General features: G+C 42.2%; 1 protein-coding gene across 2 annotated transcripts; it reads left to right on the top strand.

Annotated features, from left to right (window-relative positions):
- The first annotated feature begins 7,412 nt into the window (after nt 1-7,412).
- On the top strand, nt 7,413-15,598 carry MAD2L2 (mitotic arrest deficient 2 like 2). 2 transcript variants are annotated; one of them, XM_075278536.1, is made up of 9 exons: nt 7,413-7,484; nt 8,236-8,283; nt 8,609-8,727; nt 10,665-10,736; nt 10,878-10,978; nt 11,330-11,424; nt 13,752-13,825; nt 14,263-14,355; nt 15,223-15,598. In XM_075278536.1, the coding sequence occupies exons 2-9, from the start codon at nt 8,244-8,246 to the stop codon at nt 15,262-15,264; spliced, it is 636 nt and encodes a 211-aa protein (XP_075134637.1). In that variant the 5' UTR covers nt 7,413-7,484; nt 8,236-8,243; the 3' UTR covers nt 15,265-15,598. The 2 variants fall into 2 exon arrangements, with proteins under 2 accessions (XP_075134637.1, XP_075134638.1); XM_075278537.1 differs by lacking the exon at nt 7,413-7,484 and adding an exon at nt 7,634-7,656.
- The last annotated feature ends 3,901 nt before the right edge of the window (nt 15,599-19,499 follow it).

Below are 19,499 nucleotides of genomic sequence, written 5' to 3'. Positions count from 1 at the left end.
ACTTTGAATATTGCACCATTTACAATACATATCATCACAAAATTCTGAGAATCTGGAGAAATCCATATGCACAACGGCCAATGGCGCAGGTCACATTGGATGCTCATGATCCAGGCCTTTGGGCAGCTTGCTATAAAAACAACCATGAATCATTGTCTGTGAACACAGTCAATCTACAAACGCAAGTTAAAGCTGTATTATGCATAGAAGAAAGGGTAAGGGAACATAAAAAACACTGTTACTTACCTCTCCACGATCCTGCCAGGCCTCCTTCCTACTTGTCTGACGTCTCTGACGTCACATGAACCCGGCCTGCTTCCCAGGTCATGTGACGGCAGCGGAGAAGACAGTGTAGGAGCCGGGGACAGGTAAGAAACAGTAATTTTTTATGTTTTTATTCCCCCGGGTCTCCGATTATTATACTCTGGGGTCTGAAAAGACCCCAGAGTATAATAATTGTTTATGGGTGTCCACTATGGGCTATAATACTGTGTGCAGGGGACACTATGGGGGATAATACTGTGTGCAGGGGCCACTAAGGGACATAATACTGTGTGAAGGCCACTATGGGACATAATACTGTGTGCAGGGGCCACTAAGGGACATAACACTGTGTGCAGGGGCCAGTAAGGGACATAATACTGTGTGCAGGGGCCACTATGGGGGATAATACTGTGTGCAGGGGCCACTATGGGGGATAATACTGTGTGCAGGGGCCACTAAGGGACATAATACTGTGTGCAGGGCTTACTAAGGGACATAATAGAGTGCGGAGGAGGGGGTCGGTCGAGGGCTTCGGCATCGGTTGGGGGAGGGGGGGCATGTCAAAAGTTCGCCATGGGGCCCCGCCATTCCTAGTTACGCCACTGGTCAAGGCTAATTTAAAATGGACACACACAATGGAAACCACTTCTGTGGTTAGATAAATCACATTTTGAAATTCTTTATGGAATCCATGGATACCGTGTCCTGTGGACTCAAGAGAAGAGGGGACCATCCAGCTTATCAGATCACAGTTCTAGAGTCTGCACCTCTGATGGTATGGGGTTACATTAGTGACTATGACAAGGGCAACTTTCACATATTGAAAAGGCACTATCAATATATATAGAAGTTTTATAACAACATATCCAGACCATGTCTCTTTTAAGGAAGGCCTTACATATTTCAGCAAGACAATTCTAAACCATCACAACATGGCTTCTCTGAAGAGTCCAGAGGCTTGCCTGTACTCCAAACTTTTCACTCATAGAAAACATTTGGCACATCAGAAAAGAATGGGACAGCAATCCTCCCCCAAGACACCAGCAATTGATCTCTTCACTTCCCAGATGTTTACAGACTTTTGTAAAATGAAAAGGGGACACTATATGATAGTAGACATGGCCCATCCCAATTTCTTAATGAATTAATGTTCTGAAATGGAATGATATGTAGCTTTCACCTTCTGATATGTGTTCACTTTTCTATCATAAATAAAATATAGTTATACTATAGTTATATATTTCCAAATTGTATTCTTGTTTTCTTTACATTTTATATATTTTTTGGAATTAGGCTTGTAGAATGAATTTATGCAATAACAGTGACCAGATGAGTAGCACATGTTACTATACATGTCACCTACCTGCTAATAGCCATTAAACTGAAAACTTCTGAAGTACTGGCTGTACATACATGTAAGATGTATAGTAACATGTGCTATGTATTACTGGCATTAAAGACTGTATAGAGTTCTACAGCAACTGCCTATCAATGATGCAAACAAATGCTGATCTACAAATTTGGCAGAGACTGACCTATATTCTATTCCTGATCTGCGGTTGTAAACGGACCCTACTTAGTGGCGTCCATACCAGGTAGTTGTCTTAGGTCAGGTTCACACGGAGTATTGTGGCTCGTCATTTGGTACGTAGATGCCGCGGGAGGATTTGCGGGCTGTATACACTCCCATTGTTTTCAATGGGAGCCGGTACCATACACGCGGCGCTATTTTGCAGCCGCCGCAAAATCATGGCCGCAAAATAGCGCCACTTGTACGGTACCGGCTCCCATTGAAAACAATGGGAGCGTATACGGCCCGCAAATCCTCCCGCGGCGTCTACGTACCAAATGACGAGCCACAATACTCCGTGTGAACCCGGCCTTACAGTATACCGTCTATACCGCAGGATCAGGAATGCCATTTTCATGCAATTCTAGGCTGGAGCAAATTCTGCTTGCTGGATCTATCACCAAGGCGGGAGCGGGGATTCCATAAAATGTATTAGAGGGCATATATATATATATATATATATATATATATATATATACACACATATTTGTGCTTCCCCAATGCATACAAGTTAAATAATACAGAAACTTTGCAAAAACCTCTTGATTATATCTCAGAAAGTTTTTACATATGCTGACATCTAGTGGCCAAACAAACTACACTGCAGACATGCACAGATATTGGCATCTCACTTTACATTCTTATTAGGTTCTACTTTTCCCAAGTGGCTGTCCAATAAAAGTCCTTTTTTTTTTTTTATAGCCCTCAAGATGGATTTTTCATGTGAAAGCAGCCTTAGGTCTCATGTACACGACCGTGTATTTTCATGGTTCAGTATATGGGGCCGTGAGCAAAACTCACGGCAGGTTCTGTTTCTGTCCATTTTGTGGTGCTGCGGAGGCACGGCATATGCATAGGCAGCGTACGGGTGCCACACGTATAAAGAGTAATATAATTTACAGCTCCTGGTCCCCGATGATAATCTGTATTAGCTCCCCTCCCCAACCATATACAATTTATAGGAATAGGATTGTGTTACAGTACCAGGGACAGCCACAAGTTTATGTATGATGCTGTGCCTTGATAAACAATACACACAGCCTCTTTGGCGAGCTGATCCGTGAAGGTACTGGGAATTGAATGCCCTGTACAATATTGATATAAAGTCTATTTTATGTTCCAGAAACCACTTTAATACCAGACTCTCTACTGTTGTGAAGAAGGGATGGGGAAAGGGCTGTGGATCCCTGTTTGTTTTTGGGCCCTTAAGACAGTCATAGTGGGCCCGCATCTCACCAACCCTTGGCCTCCTTGAGGTCTCTCAGTGTCTGATCTGAGGGTGCCAGACATTACTCCTTAGGAAGTAACATGCTTGGATGAGACAGAATATAGATGAACTAATTTTTGTTGCCGGTTATTAGATAAATCTCGCAGGTCTCATTAAATATTGACAAGTTTATTACATGAGGATTGTTACATTGCTCCTGCCCTAGTAACCCCAACTCGTAATAATCTGTGTATTAAACCTGAGGCCGAGGTAAGGGCCTATGGGAACCAGATGCAACTCCTCTGATCATAGATAACACAGAGATGTTCTCACTCAAATCCATGATCTGCTTCAGGAAAAGCTGGGTAACCACCCTCATGACTGCTGTTATTGCTGAAACAGTATTATTTATCCAGCTTTCCTTTACACTGAATGGCATAACCTTCTAGTTATTTATTCATACATAGCTCGGCCCCTATTGTAATAAATCCCTTCAAGTACTGCGATGATGGCTATATACTCAGCTTTCCTAAAAATGGACAACTAAATGAAAGGATAAATGGATTTTTTAACAATTTGACAGAGTAAGATCGGTTACATATGACTGTGTGCTGCTGGCTGGTCGTGAATTAAAGGCACGGGCAGCACACGGAGGACACACGGATGTCCCAGGTGTGCCACCCATGCACGGGCAATGCTTCCCCAGCTCCTTTCATTAAATGAATAGGAGCCACGGAAGTAAGGGCCGCAAAATAGGACAGGAATAGGACCAGTTCTATATTTGGAGTCCCGGACTGTCGGCCTGAACAAGTGACCGTGTAATTCACAGTCATGTCTACGGGCACAAATGAATGAAATACACGGATAGCACACTGAACATGGCCACAGTCGTCTGCAACCGGCCAAGACAACTAAAGGACACATTGAAGGTTTATTGCAAGGAGCCAATCTTCTTTTTTTGTCTTATTCACATGTGGGGGATTGAAAGTGACAACCACCCAGAGCCCATTTAGTGCTTTACATTGTGCAGTATGAATTTTAAAGGGGTTTCCTACTTGTCATTGAGATGTGAGGTTTGGGGGGGATGGACGGTGGACTCAGTGATGTGGGCTGCTTACAGAAGATGTAGACTTCCAACTGCTGTTATGTATGTAGTGGTGTTGGTCGCAGCATATGTCACTGGGGTTAACAGTCACCGCAATCATCAAATACGAGTTGCGGGCAGTATTTTTATGTAGAGCTATTTTTGCTGGACAGAGTAATGACTGACTACACGACGAACAGGGCATCTGTCTGCCTGCGGTTACTATAGCAACGGTGCGATTACCTTGTTAAGTGGGTGTGGTATGACCAATGACAGACACTTCACGTCTAATTTTAGAAATATTTAGTAACAGATGTTTCATGGACAGAAACCAAAGAAAATATGTGCACAGCAGCACTGAGCATTTCCTAATGCAGTATTACACATGGAAGATGTAAGAGGGCCATATACATTAAATTTCGGATGACCCTGATGCACATTGACAACTAAATTGAGCAATCTGGCAGTAGTATAGTTACTAAGAAAAAAGAAAATTTGGCTAAAGTCCGAAACTTTTTTGCCTGGGGTGCCGATTTTGAACAAAAAAAAAATAAAAATCAAAGATAAAGTATTCAGTATACCATGCAATAATTGTAAGGATGTCGTCATCCTCCTACACGCAAGTCACATAACACAGACCACAATGGCAGCCAATTAGTTAGTCGAATGAACTTTCATTTCATTGTGAATTTTGACCAAGATATCTTTTTTTTTTGTCAGTGTGCAAATGAGCTCTTTGGAGCAACAATGGCAATGTCATTACTCAAAAGAGGTCAACGGCAAAGTCCTCATTGCTCCTATCTATCTGCAGGGATGTGCTGATATCTTACACTCTGGTCACAGACTGCTATAAGGCCAGGGCCTCAAGTGGCGTAAACGCAACGGTTTGACCGCAGCGAAAGTGCTGGGGAAAAAAATGTGCTTTTTACAGTCATTGTAAAAATGCACGTAGCATGACAATTTCCAAAACCGTTGCGGTTTTGATAATCGCAGCATGTCAATTATACCTACGGAAATGCCAGTGGTTTCCCTATAGATAATGGAAGCAGAAGGTTTGCAGAGGAAACCTCTGTGGACTTTCTGTGCAAAGTGCTGCAGGAAAAACCATGATGCATTGCCGCCGCAGATTTTCCCGCAGTGCTTTTTCGCTGTGGGATGCTAAGTAGGGCCTTAGCCTAAGACTGGTTTCACATTACTGAATCTCGGATGTGAGACTTGGTCCATGTGTTTGCCAAATTTACTGGCCAGTACACTATACTGGGAGATGGGCTGCTAGAATTATAGTTACCTAAGATACTAGAAGTCCCTGCTACTCCACTACATACTGTCTTGTACTATAATCACTACTGAGCAATACAGTACAGTACAGTGGCAGGGACTCCTAGCACCTTAGATCACTATAATGCTAGGAGTCCATCTTCTTAGTGTACAGGCTGGTGAATCTGTTATACACACCATCTGATACTCATGCCTGAGACACAGCAGTGAGAAACCAGTCTAAGGCCAAGTTCACACCTGTGCCTGCGCTCCGCCTGGGAATTCTGTTCCCCATTTTACTTTAAAAATGCAGAGAGAAAAGTTCTGCAAGCAGCATTTTTCTCTCCACATGTTTAGCCCTTTTCGGGCAGAAACCCAGTGGGCCCCATTATAGTCTATGAGGTCCACGGGTTTCTGCAGGTAACCGCTTTTTTACACGGATTAGGTTTCCATTCGTGGGGTCCCCAAGCGGACTCCCCCAAACGAAAACCTGAACGCAGGTGTCAACCTATGTAAGGGAACATGATGAACACAAATAGAGCCCCCTTAGTCCTTAGTCTGTCCATTCCCGCTGACTCTAATGTAAACAATAACACAGAAGCTTTCTTCTGTCTGTTAGAAAAGTAAAAAACATGACAGAAGAAAGCTCCCATCATGGCTTTTAACATGCAAGTGAATGCAGAGGAACACAAGACGAAAGGGGCTCTATTTACATTATACACTTAAGAAGGACCTTTCACCACCTCCACCAATTCAAGTGCTTAACATCTGTTAATAGCCACCGCTCCACTAATTCTACAGCTGGAATTTTTTCTCTATCCCTCAGCATTCCTGAGCAACAAACGCAGGTAGTTTTGGTGCTTGATGTACTATTTCAATTCTGTAATGTTATAAGGGCGGTGGCAGGCAGTGATGGTGGTGTCGGTGGGGGGCATGATTCTGAGCTCCAATGAGAGGCAGCCAGTATCAGAGCTCAGAATCACATCCCTAGTCTTCTCCTGCCTACTCTGCCCTCCTGAAAGTTGAGAGCCTAAATAGCATATCAGGGACCAAAAATAACTGCATTGATTGCTCAGGAATGGTGGGGGCTAGAGAAAAAATTCTAACTTTGCCGACCTCACTAGAGCAGCAGCTATGAAATTATGTAAAGAGTTGGACTTATTGGAGGTGGTGAAAGGTCCTCTTTAATTTCGGTTGCTCTTATCCTATGACAGACGAGAGTAATTGATATTAATAACGGTAACCTGAACCAACGCTTACACGTGATAGGCTTGAATACACCAGGCCGTTTACACATGACAAGCTAAGGCTTCACGGCACGACCGTAGTCATATGTGGGTCTGTACGGTAGCAAAGGGATCAAACGGAGTACGTATGACTGTTACATATTAGGCCCTTTTCGCATCTGCGTCGCCAAGCGGACTCCCTGAACGGAAACCTATCCACATAAAAAGTGGTTATTTAAGGAAACCCGCAGACCCCATAGACTATAATGGGTTTCTCTGGATTTTGCACAAAAAATGCGGAGAGAAAAATGCAGGGGAACGGAATGATCCGAACCCTGATGTGAACTGGGCCTTATTAGACTAGACGGATTCAGTCTTATGGCCCCTACAAACATTTGTAAGATGTCTGCATGGGGCCATAGAAATGAATGTGTCCATATATTATCCCCATATATTATATACAGCAACAAACTGTGCCGTGTGCATGAGCCTTAGATATTGCAGCTCCAGATACACAATAGGCTTGGATACACCTGAAGACTGTATCACACATATCTATTTGTGAGAGTCACACTACGAGGCTTATATTCACCGCTACATATTACACAGCACTGTTTCGTAGAGGGACTACAAGTCCCAGCACACGCAGGGAGACGGCAGCAGCTGCACAGCATTTCTCGCTCTCCGGCCTCACTAGCGAGCCGGGGACGACGGCACTAGGACCCGAGGAAAGAACTTGCCGTGACAGAAGAAGGCAGTACTGAGACTGACCGGGGCGGTGACGTCATCACTCGTGCGACCACATCGCTGTAGATCAGCTGCTGGGAGAAGGAGGGGGCCGGCTGTGGGGTCTGACAGGTGCTGGGGGGGACACAGGTACGTATAGAAGGGGCAGTGTATTGGTGAGGCTCCTTATGTTGTATCCGTATAGGCACTTTATCTCAGCATTGTCCCTAACAGATATGTCACTCACTGCCTAGGCTATGCCATCAGTATGTGACCTGTCCACTGACCACCAGAATATACTCTTATGGGGAAAGCAAAAATGGTACAAAAAAGCAAGTGTTTTTGCTGTGTGTTTCCACTATGTTTTTTTATCTGCAGTTTTTTTTCTACCTGTGGCCTTAGCTTAATGGCATGTTCACATTGTGTACAAACCTGACATATTTTATGCCATGGCGCCCATCACAGAAATCCTCGGCTGAGTCTGAGCAGTTTTGAACTGATTCCAGTTTGCCTAGAGAATGGTACAATTACAGTGAATCCATAATTTGTATCACATGGGAAAATCGCAGTATATGAATATGGTGGGGTTTCATAGTATGTGTATTTCAAAGTGATTCTGAAGTGGAAAAAAATGCTCCACAATCTGTGTATGTGCTAAAAAAAACCCCTGTATAAATATAAGGAGATGTAAATGCAGTAGAAAAGGTTGCTGCCCAAATTGTAGCTGTGTTGCATAGCTTTACAGTGTAGCAGGCTGTGTCACCAGGACCAGGTCAGGATGGGTTTCCAGCCTCTAGATATAAACCATTGATGTTTCATTTCACTGACAGATAGTAGTTGTTTGGTGAACTTTTGTGTCTGTGGCATTACTGTTTTGTACAATGTCCTTCTTTCTTTACAGATGGAACAATGACCACAATCACTCGGCAGGATCTGAACTTTGGGCAGGGTAGGTACAGTATAGGGGGTGCTTGTACTTGTGACTGGGTAAACAGGTGACCGTCTAGTGCAGAGCTGCAATATGTCACAACTGTGGCTGGTTCTGTGTCTTTGTGTTCACAACTGTGGCTGGTTCTGTGTCTTTGTGTTCCATCGGATGCCATATTGAAGAGGTATTTTGCACTGGAGGCCACATACGATGGCCCACAGAATGCCTATAGTTCTGTAATACAGCTCTGTACAGGTGCCTCATAATATAGGTTTCATTTCTGTTTATTATGGTTGATAATATGTAGATTGATGACTATTGACTTGTTTTTTCCTGCTCCCTTCAGTGGTGGCAGACATATTATGTGAGTTTCTGGAGGTGGCCGTCCATCTGATCCTTTATGTCAGAGAAGTCTATCCCATTGGTATCTTCCAGAAGAGGAAGAAGTACAATGTCCCAGTGCAGGTAGGAACTCTAGCGGGGTCATCCGTATTCTGCGCCACAGGGCATGTTGTCACCTTGACCTTATGGCTGGTGTGAATTAGCATTTTTTCTTCCATCCACATGTAATTTCTTTTAATTACATTGATTTCCAATAAGTAGTTTACGTCTTAAGCCCTCAGGCCGCAGGAAACATTTTCATCATTATTTTACTGAGTGCTTCTTGGCTCAAACTGTGTTTTTGTCATCTTGATGGTGTGATCTACCATTAGGGGATACAGCTGTCCTTGGCTTTATGCTTACCTTCTTGTAAATAAGTATGTTTGTCTTATAATGCCCTCTTAGGAGGTGTCCTGTATAGAAAATCAGTTGCTGCGTCTTTAGGATGTTTACTAGCTATTCCTTGTCTTCAGTGCCAAGCACTTTGTAGTTTGGCTGTTTTGGGCCTTTTCCAACACCCATACTGTACACTTCTTAGAGCCAGAAACTCAGTGACCTGTATAGTGGCCGGACACTGTAACTGCAACTCTTCTCACATTGAAGTCAGGATACGCCATAAGAAACAAAATTTCTGATCAACCCCTTTAAGGCCCCACGTTGCGCAAATGCTGCGTTTTGGCCATGGCAGAAACCGTGGCAATTTACAGTACCTGCAAAGTGGACTGGATTCTGGCTAATCCCACACATTGCAGAAAAATATCCGCAGTGGAAACACTGTAACTTCAAAAACCATCGCGTTTTATGTAATTCACAGAATGTCAAAATTCTGGCGATTTCCCTATCGGTATAATAGAAGCAGAAAGTCCTCAGAGGAAAACGCTGCAGACTTTCTGTGAAAAACACTGTGGAAAAATATGCAATGCATTTCTGCTGCGGTCTTTTCCACAGGAGCATTTTTTCCAGCTGCACAGACAACCCCTAGTAGCACTGATAACTATATACTGCTAGCAGTCCCTCTCCCAGAACACTGTTCAGGCCAGTAAATCTGGTCGACACATAGACCAAGTTTCACGATTCAAACTTGGTCATGTGAATGTGGTTTACACTTCAGCTGCACTTGCTGAATTTGGCCACCGTACGTAAAGAGGATCTTTCATGTCCTTGGGCACATGCGGTTTTATATACCACTACAAATCTGACAGTACGCTGAATTCAGCACATTGTTGTTTTTCTCATTATCTGCCCCCGGGGAAGAGCTGTCGGTGCCGTTACCATAGCTCTTCAGTGTCAGAAGGGCGTTTCTGGTAGTCTGTGAGGAACGCCCCTCCTGACAGTCATGTCCATAACACTGTACTGTGAGAGGGGGCGCGCCTTACTGCCCAGCCATGACGCTGAGTGGTCAGGAATACCTCCCCCAGTACTAGTCTATGGACGAGTACTGTCAAGAGGGGGAGGGAGCGTTCCTCAGTGTCATCGGTGGGCAGTAAGGAACGCCCCCACTGACAGTACAGTGCTATGACACTGTACAGTCCTTCTGACACTGAAGAGCTATCGGTAACAGCACCGATAGCTCTTCACCAGGGGCACATAATGCACTGAATTCTGCGCACTGTAAGCTTTGTAGTGGTATATAAAACCGCAGGTGCCCGAGGACCTGAAAGGTCCTGAAGCACAGAACTGTTCATACATTACATCAACAACAGAATTGAGGAGATTTATTACTATTTAAATGTCACATGGCAGTGTACAAATGCCAATTGCAAAGTTGGGCATGACATATTTATCATTTATGCCATCATGGTGTAAATAATGGCTAAAACCTACAGCAGCAATGAGCAGGGACACCCAGAGGATGTGCCTAATTTATGATGAAGAATGTGGCTCATTATAAATTCTCTGCATCAGCACAAGGAATATCAAGACTTGTGTAGAAAATAAAAAATCCTCCCTCCCAATGACTATAAGCCATAAGTTTAGGATATAATAAAATGTTTGTTTTCTAATATATTTTTCTTCTGTAGATGTCCTGTCACCCTGAACTCAACCGGTACATCCAGGACACCCTGCACTGCGTGAAGCCCCTCATAGAGAAGGTGAGCTGGTGTCACTTCTGCCTCTTGTTGTTGAGGATTGTCTGTGGTTATATTCAGCCCTTCTGAGATGTGACTTCTGCTGTTCACCTTCCTTCCAGTCAGTCTGTCCTTGAACCATATTATTCTTTTCTATATTTGCAGAATGATGTGGAGAAGGTGGTGGTTGTGATTCTGGATAAAGAGCACCACCCAGTGGAGAGATTCGTGTTTGAAATTGCGCAGCCTCCGTTACTATCTATAAGGTAATGGAGGATCACTGGGAATATGAACCAACCATTGATGACAGTGACTGTGTTGTGACCATAATTCATGTAGATTAATTCCTTTTTGATCACATTACATTTTGCCTTCCATACTGCCATAATATCCCCCCCCCTTTCCCCGACAGTAAAATTTTGGAGTCAGTTTTGAGATCATTCCTTAAATAATTCTTTAACATGCTGTCATTGATAGAAAAGTGATTCTTTTGACTGGGTAGCCTAGAATTAGAATTGAAGCTCCCCATTATTAGCTTATAGTTGATTGTTGGCTCTCCTTGGCCACCATGGAATATTTATTAGCCATCCTAATTCTCATATATTTTATCTTTACAGCTCTGACTCGCTGCTGTCTCACGTGGAACAGTTACTGAGAGCGTTCATTCTTAAAATCAGTGTGTGCGATGCTGTCCTCGACAACAACCCTCCAGGTACATCTCATGTAACATCCACTAGGTGGCGGTAGTAGCACGTGAGGAATCTGTTGCATACTAGTTAGTGCAGGGATTCTCAACTGGTGTCACAAAGGCAACATGTAGCTCTCAAACTATTTAAGACTTAGTTGTACAGTGATACGTATGCCCTACATCATTTTATTATCCAGAAATATTACAACTGTGAGACTGTCGTGCAGAACTTGAAAACATGGCTGCTTTCTTCTCAGAAAGTGATGCCATGTCCATTGGTCACATGACAGTACCACATCTCCATTCCATTAAATTGAACTGGGATTGAATTGGGACTGAGCAGCATCATGGCCATGTGGCCAATGGACATGATGTCACTTCCCAAGAAGAATGAAACAGCTATGATTTTGAAGTCCTACATAGCCATTTTGATGGGGTTTTCCAAGATTATAGACTTAGGATAGGTCATCAGTATCGACAGAGGTCTGACTCCCGACACCCCCACTTTTCAGCTGTTTGAACAAGAGCACCAGTGACTTCACAATCATTGGTCATGGGGCCATGCTGTAGCTTGGTCCCGTTCAATTGAATGAAGCTGAGCTGCATAGCAAGTACAGCCATTATATAGTGTACGGTGATCTGCCTGGTATGCAGTGATGGGTATGCAGCACTTGTATGAACACTAAATCCCCTTCAAACATCTCAATGATAGAGTTGCTGGCTGTGAGACCACCACCAATCTGATACTCTCGACATATTACAAGACTAGTCATAGTCCTGAAAAACTTGTTTATATAATAATAGCTATACAGTGGCATTTCTTTGGTATGGCACTCTGTAATCTAGATAAACTGATGGTCTGGAATACAGAACCGTAATAGCATAATTTGCAAAATATTATTGGAATGCTTTAAAGTGAGTCCACCACCTCCTACAACTGTGTTACAGAGCACATTACTGTGATAAATGACAGACCATGGCGCAAAGTTGTGGATGGAGTCTATGTTTCTCCCCAATTCATGGCTTCATCCATATAAAAGCACGCAGGGAGTTCAGTCAGCAGAAAGTACATTTATATATCTACTGTAGGTTTTTGGTTAAATGCTGAAATAGGGTCTGAATTGCTGGAGTGGGGAAGAGAAGGGTGGACCCCTCTGCACTGACAGTCCCCATCTTGGGCTGTCTCAATCAATCAGCAGGTTTGGACCCTTGATAAAGTGGACAGCTCAGTCAGATGGTGCTCTCAGCCTGAGGAACAGAGCAGGTTCCATAAGCCTGCGAGAGCACTGACAAATGTGTAAGGCTCGGTTCACATCTGCGTTGGAAACTCTGTTTTAGAGTACGCCGAAGATCAGCAAAGAAAATAACTCCTGCGCAAAAGACTTTTTACTTTACTGCTTTCAGTTTCATGACTGACACCCGATGGAGTCAGTGGGGTCCGCCAGGCTCTCTGTGTAACTATTGTTTTAATAGTCTACTTCTCCGTTGTTTGGGTTTCCCGATGGACCCACAAAATGGAGAGCAAGTTCTAGTGTGAACCTAGCATAACATTTTGTACCAACTGCATTTCCTTGTAGGTGGTATCAGGCGTTAGGTTTCTGCTGGGATAGGCAATATGTTTTTTTTTTTGTGTGTGTGTGTGTATGCAGAGGTTTGTTGGGATTTTTTTTTTTTTATTATTAACATTGGTTTTGTATCAACTTGAAAATTAAACTGGATGCAGCCAGTTATACCCTAAAAGCTTGTGGTGTGCCTGCTTCAGGGTGCCTGTCTACCCCAGGAGACAGCTGTCCTGCTACCTAATCCCATACAATACCTTTATGTATAGCACTTTCATAGATTTAGCGAAAAACAACTTTGAAGTCTTATGCAAATGAGGCAGTTGGTGCACTGGGGGCGGGCCTTCAATCCTGGGAGCACTACTTGCTCTTACTGTTGCTGCTCCAGTGGGATGGGTGATGTCTTAACAGTGGTAGAATCAACTCTCACTGCACAGACCTGAGATGGTAAGGGTTTGAGCTACAAGAATGGTGCCTCAGGGACATGAAGGCCCTGCCCCCAGTGCACCATCTGCCTCATTTGTATTCGATTTTAAAGTAGTTTTTCTTCAAAAGTGACATACATAACAGAGGTATGATTTTTCATGGTAAGGTGCTCTGTAATATAGTGGAGATAGCTGAATACGGTAGACTGGTGGTAGGTGACTCCCTTTTAATATGTGTAATATAATAATCCTTGCAGTAGCATTGTCATGCATATGACAATTTGACCAACCCTAGGTTTGAGGGAGATGGTCATTGGTACGAATCTAAGTTTGCACAGTGTTGTGATCACCTCATTACTTTTTCCAGGGTGCACATTTACTTTGCTAGTCCATACAAGAGAAGCGGCTACAAGAAACATGGAGAAGATTCAGGTTATAAAGGTAACGTAGCAATGAATGATGTCACAGGCTGAAACAAGTGTTCATCTTGCAATATAATCCTGTTTTTTCACAAAGTATTTTAGAAAGATGCACGAGACATTTACATAATTCACGCTCGCACTTTTCAGTACAGTAAAAATTCCAGTAGTCTAGAATGTGATGGTCCCAAAACCCATGTGGTATGGGAAGCTAGGTCCTTGCGGAACAGAAAATGAAGATCCTGAAATATTTGCCAGGAACTTCATTGTTTGAGTATGTAAAATTTAGAATAATATATTGGCCTAACCTGGTGAACTTTGTGCCAGTTCTTACACTGAAGGAAAAGCCAGCGGGCTGGTGGTTGGTTGGGAAAAATGTGCTACACAAGTCTTGCATGATGTGAGCATGGCCTGAAAAGTGACGTGTAAAGTACCTTGGTGATGGTCTCCTTCATCTAGGATTTCCCCTGGATTCTCGCTGATGAGCAGGATGTACATATGCAGGAGCCGCGCCTTATACCTCTCAAAACGATGACTTCCGATATATTAAAGGTGAGTAGCTCTACACATGGTGCACTGTATGTTCTCCATTGTTTTTGCTCATGTTTTACGGTTTCTCTCTTTATAGCGTAATTGTGAAGTTGACTTGAGTGTTAGGTTAGCCATAAACATAAAATAAAAGTTAATATAGCCAACTAAACTGGGGAAGTTGGAGGTCAGTTTGAGTCTGCGAAAAATGGCAAACGATTGGCTAGATGTGGCCGATAATGGCAGATGCAGTGTCAAAAATTTCCAACGCAATGGATTACTTTTGTTAGAGTCAGAAGTCTGCTGTCAACCAATGTGAACAGTCATTTGCAATCTTTTTTTTTTTATTCCATTGTCGCCTAATGGAAAAGGACAACAAGGTAGACTTTCACTTTTAAATCGCACCTCAAGTTATAAAACCACTTTTCTTAAATGGATAGTATGGGTGAATATATGGAACTTTGTAATATCTCTTATTAAGAAATCTGTCTTTCTCCATTTATTAAGCCACTGTCCAAGAGAATCCATAATCTGTACTTAGCCTTATGCAGAAGACTATGGAGAGGGGAAGGGAAGGCTGATAATTTATTGCCTCATTCTCTGCAGTGGTAAACACTTATCTTTTTCAGCATCCTCCTTCTCTTCCCCTCTCCATAGATGTATATGTGAAAAGTAACTTCCATTCATTTCTATGGGAGCGTGCTGTTCGAAACAGCTGTTTCAAATAGTGTTCGCTCATCTCTAGTGGCTAATATTATATCAGAGATGGTCACATAGCTTGTAACTCCAGGCCCAAGGGCAGAGGGGTCTGTGAGCCTTCTGTATCTGCACCCTGATTGAGGACGCCTTATATCTCACATTTCTAATAAACATGGATTCTTTTTGTTATAGATGCAGCTTTATGTAGAAGAGAGAGCCCACAAGAGCACTTGACATCCAGGAGGAGGCCAGATCTATCCCAGCATGGTAGCCTCATGACTGCCACCTGACCTGGTGGTGGTATCTAAAGCTCCATCTTCTTTATGGCTTGTGCCAGGGTCATTAGTAGAGTATTCCACCCACCATGCAGATTGGATATTAAAGTGACAGCCATCATAGACTTATATCAGTCGTCAACATTACAGGACATATATCTCCAGACGGATTGGTCTCCTTCGTGGTATTTATTGTACATAGTTTACTTGTTGTTTCTTTGTATTGCAATTATATGTTGTTTCCTTTTACAAAATTGCTGGTTAAATAAAAGAAAAATGCTGGATATAAAAACATGAATGTATGGATGGAGTAAAAGTGTGGGCTTATTAATCAGAGGGAAGTATTGAGGATAGTTGGGAATATCAGCCGCTCTTTTCTTTGCAGAATTTACTGTAGTTGCTGGCCTTTTTTTTTGATAATCCTGTTATTTATGATACATACAAAAATTGAATGGACTGAAGTTGATTGGCTTAAAATGACTACATGATCTTTATCTCAAGGCTGAATAGATGACAGATCTGCAGTTTTCACTATTCAGCTGGTGTATATACGTCTTCTTATCTTATGGTAGAGTTGGAAGGGACCTCAAGGGCCATCGGGTCCAACCCCCTGCGAGTGCAGGTTTTCCTAAATCATTCCAGCTATATGTTTATCCAGATTCCGCTTGAAGATTTCCATTGATGGAGCGCCCACCACCTCCCGTGGCAGCCTATTCCACTCTCTCACTACCCTCACTGTCAGAAAGTTTTTCCTAATGTCTAATCTGTATCTCTTTCCCTTTAGTTTCATCCCATTGCTTCTTGTACTTCCTTGTGCTAATGAGAACATCACATTACTGATCCTGTACTGATCCTTAGTTCCATCCTGTATACTTTAGAGCTGCACTCACTATTCTGCTGGTGGAGTTATGGTGTACATACATACATTACTTATCTTGTACTGATCCTGTGTTACCCACTATTCCGTGAACAGGGGTTCTAGAAATTCATCCCATTGCGGTCATAGTCTTTCCATAGACAAAACTGCAAATCTGGGAAAAAGTGTGCCCTGTTGTACAGGAAACAGAGGTGTTGAGGGGAACTCATATGAATGGTACTCTAAGGCTCTTGCGTGCGTAACACATTGAAATCAATGGGTTACAAAGCCTCCCATTGATTTCAATGTGTATCGCGCGTAAGCTGGCACCCATTGAAATCAATTGGATCTGTTTTGAAGCACCGCGCTCTGACATATGTATACATGTCTAAATAAGCGGCGCGTTACTCTGTGAGAACGGAGCCTAAAAGTCATTGTGATTTTTTTTTTTTGAGGGGTTAATTATGATAATTATGTTTGACTGTTTACTGCTCTATAACTCTTTTATCTCAAGTTAGTAAGCTGAGATTTCTTGGATGATCTGAGAATGTACACAATCCCTAGGTACAGTGAGTACATGTCCTGTAACCTGCAGTATTCAGCCTGAAATTCCTACTAATCCAGCTACACAGTAGTGTCAAAAGATTCCCTTGTGTTGGTGACATGTTGAAGCTGTCTCAGTCTTGACATGCTTTACAGAGACATCCATGATACTGCACAGCTATTGGTAAGTAACTTTCCGTAGTTTAGATTTAGAATATCCCATAATCTAGTACATAAGTTATTCAGAGCATGGTAGTATATTGAGATTTTACTATAGCCTCCTAGTAATGGTAAGTTTCAATGGAGAAATGGCAAGAGCTTATGAGTAGTGATGAGTGAGTAGTATTTGATTGCTGAGTGAGTTTCCTTGCTGTCCCAGCCACACATTGAAGAAAAAAATCTGCAGCGGAGAAGCTGCCTTTTCAAAAAAATGCCTGGGTATTTTAAAATCGCAGCATGTCAAGTATACCTGCGGAGTGGAGGTTTGCATCAGTGACTCTCCTGTCTTGTTTCCTGGAACAAACATGGGAAGAACATTTCCTGGAGTAGACAGCACCCTCAGATTTCCCCAGAATTTGGTAAGTACTTCTGTAAGTAATTTCCCAGTACTTCTATAAGAAACCAGAAAAATATACAGGGAATGCTTATACTCAAACCACTTTTGGATTTGGCTCAAAAAAATGCAGTAAACTCTGCAAAAAAACCCAAAAAAACGTGTTTCGGCAATGTGGGGCCTGAACAGCGTGTGTAATGTCTGTATAATAGACACCTTATAATGAACTGTTTATAAAGAGACAAACATCCCTTTAACTCCCCTTTACCCCTTGTCCTCAGTTCAGCATTGACATGAACATTGATGTTGATGGTGAAATAGAGGTTCACAAGATGGTTTCCACTAACAGCACCATGAGAAGGTCAAACTTCATACAGAAAAAAAAAAAAGATAACAATATTCATTCTCTGTATACAATTCATTTTGTTTTTTAAACAATTAAAACACAGTAGAAATAAATGCACGTTACTTCCTAGCTTATCTGGCAGTAAACCAGGCTGGTGTAAGCTCCCAGATCCCATCTCCAGTCAGCGCCAGCCAACTATACAAGGATAAATATAAATAACTGGTAATAAATAAAAAAAAATCTATAAATGAATGAAACTCTATGGCCTACAGATAGGTGAACCCATTCATTCAGGGCTGGGTTTGACCCGAATATTCCAAATTGTTCTGTTTTTAACAAATCCGATTTGTTTTGGACTAACTAAAATGGCCTCCATGAATGAAGAAGACAAACATATCTGTAAGTCACTGTGATATTATGACATCACCTCACAGCCTCTCCGCTGGTAGTGGTAGGTGGGCACCTTATACTGCTGATGTCACAGTATATTAGATGTTGTGGGCAGGCACATAATGAATTTCAATTAGGGTGGAGTTACAAGATTACTCCATTTTTTCAGCAATTCAGAGCACTTACACAATAAGCTAGAGAATCTTGGGAGTAGGAGAAGTAGAGCAATGTCTACTCAGATTTAATCAATTACAGGCAAATTAGTGATCAAAATCATAGAATGGAGTGAGGGAGAATATCCATCTGTTTTTCCATAGACATACATGTCACTTTATCTTTGCCATAACTTCGGCTGTATTTGCCATAGAGAGCTAGACATTGGATATACAGGTTCCTAGGAGCCCTGACAATGTTACGCACTATGTCTCTGTCAATTTGAATCATGGTTTGTATCAAACTTGTTCCACCTGAAAATGATAGATACTTATGCGAGAGGGCTTGTTCAAATAGACATAATATATCTGCAAGTTATACATATAAGAAGCTCAAAAATGCTGATGAAACAGCAAAAAAAAAAAAAAAACCCCAAAAAACTAGCAATACTACTAGAAAAGCAGTATGGAGTTTCATCGTGATTGACCAATAAACAGATCTGGGTTGGTGCCCATGGGCCTGTCCCCAATGGGTGGGCTCAGTTGATCCGGCCAATCAGCAATTAGAAAGCAAGGCTGGCTGATAACATCAAATAAAGTGACGGGCTAGGCTCCCTGCCATACCTGTCCTCCATATTGACAGCCAATATACACTATAAGGTCTTATTCACACGAACGTGAAAAAATGTGTCTTGCCTTGTACGTCATTTTTTTGTCATACAAGCAATGAAAAAATTAAAAAATTTTTGCACAAGTTGGGGTTTGGCACAAAAATTGTGACTTTTTTTTTTTAACAGTACCTCAGCACTTTCCTATAGGTGATGTAGTCATAGTGTGGATGAAGCCCTGTCAGATTTATGAATATTTTTGTGACTTTACTGGTGTAAATGATGCCTGAGAAATACACCAGCCATAAGTTGATGTAGATTTCACAAGGTGAGGCATGCACCTCCTCATAAATAAGACACATCTTCTAGTGGTTCAGGGATCTAGTAGGCTATCTACGTGTCTGCTTTTTGTGATGGTCCTGTTTAAAGGACTTTAGACAAAAACAGGACATTTCCTATTTTTTTTTTAATTTCACAGATCCATCAATAAACTCAAATACTGTATATAAGGGATTCATGAAAACTGCTACCACACAAATGCAAAACTGCAGTTTTCATGGTTGTTTTTTCTATTCTACGGTCGTGTGATATAGCCTTAGAAATACAAATAGCAGTGCAAATAACTCTCAGAATTAAAGGATTCTATCATTAAAATCACATTTTTTCTCGATCACACGTAGGAATAGCCTTAAAAAAGGCTACTCTTCTCCTACCTTTAGATGTCTTCTCCACACCGTCGTTTGGTA

This window comes from Leptodactylus fuscus, chromosome 6 (genome assembly GCF_031893055.1).
Source record: "Leptodactylus fuscus isolate aLepFus1 chromosome 6, aLepFus1.hap2, whole genome shotgun sequence".
Lineage (NCBI taxonomy): Eukaryota > Metazoa > Chordata > Amphibia > Anura > Leptodactylidae > Leptodactylus > Leptodactylus fuscus.
This window is presented reverse-complemented; position numbering and strand designations above follow the sequence as displayed.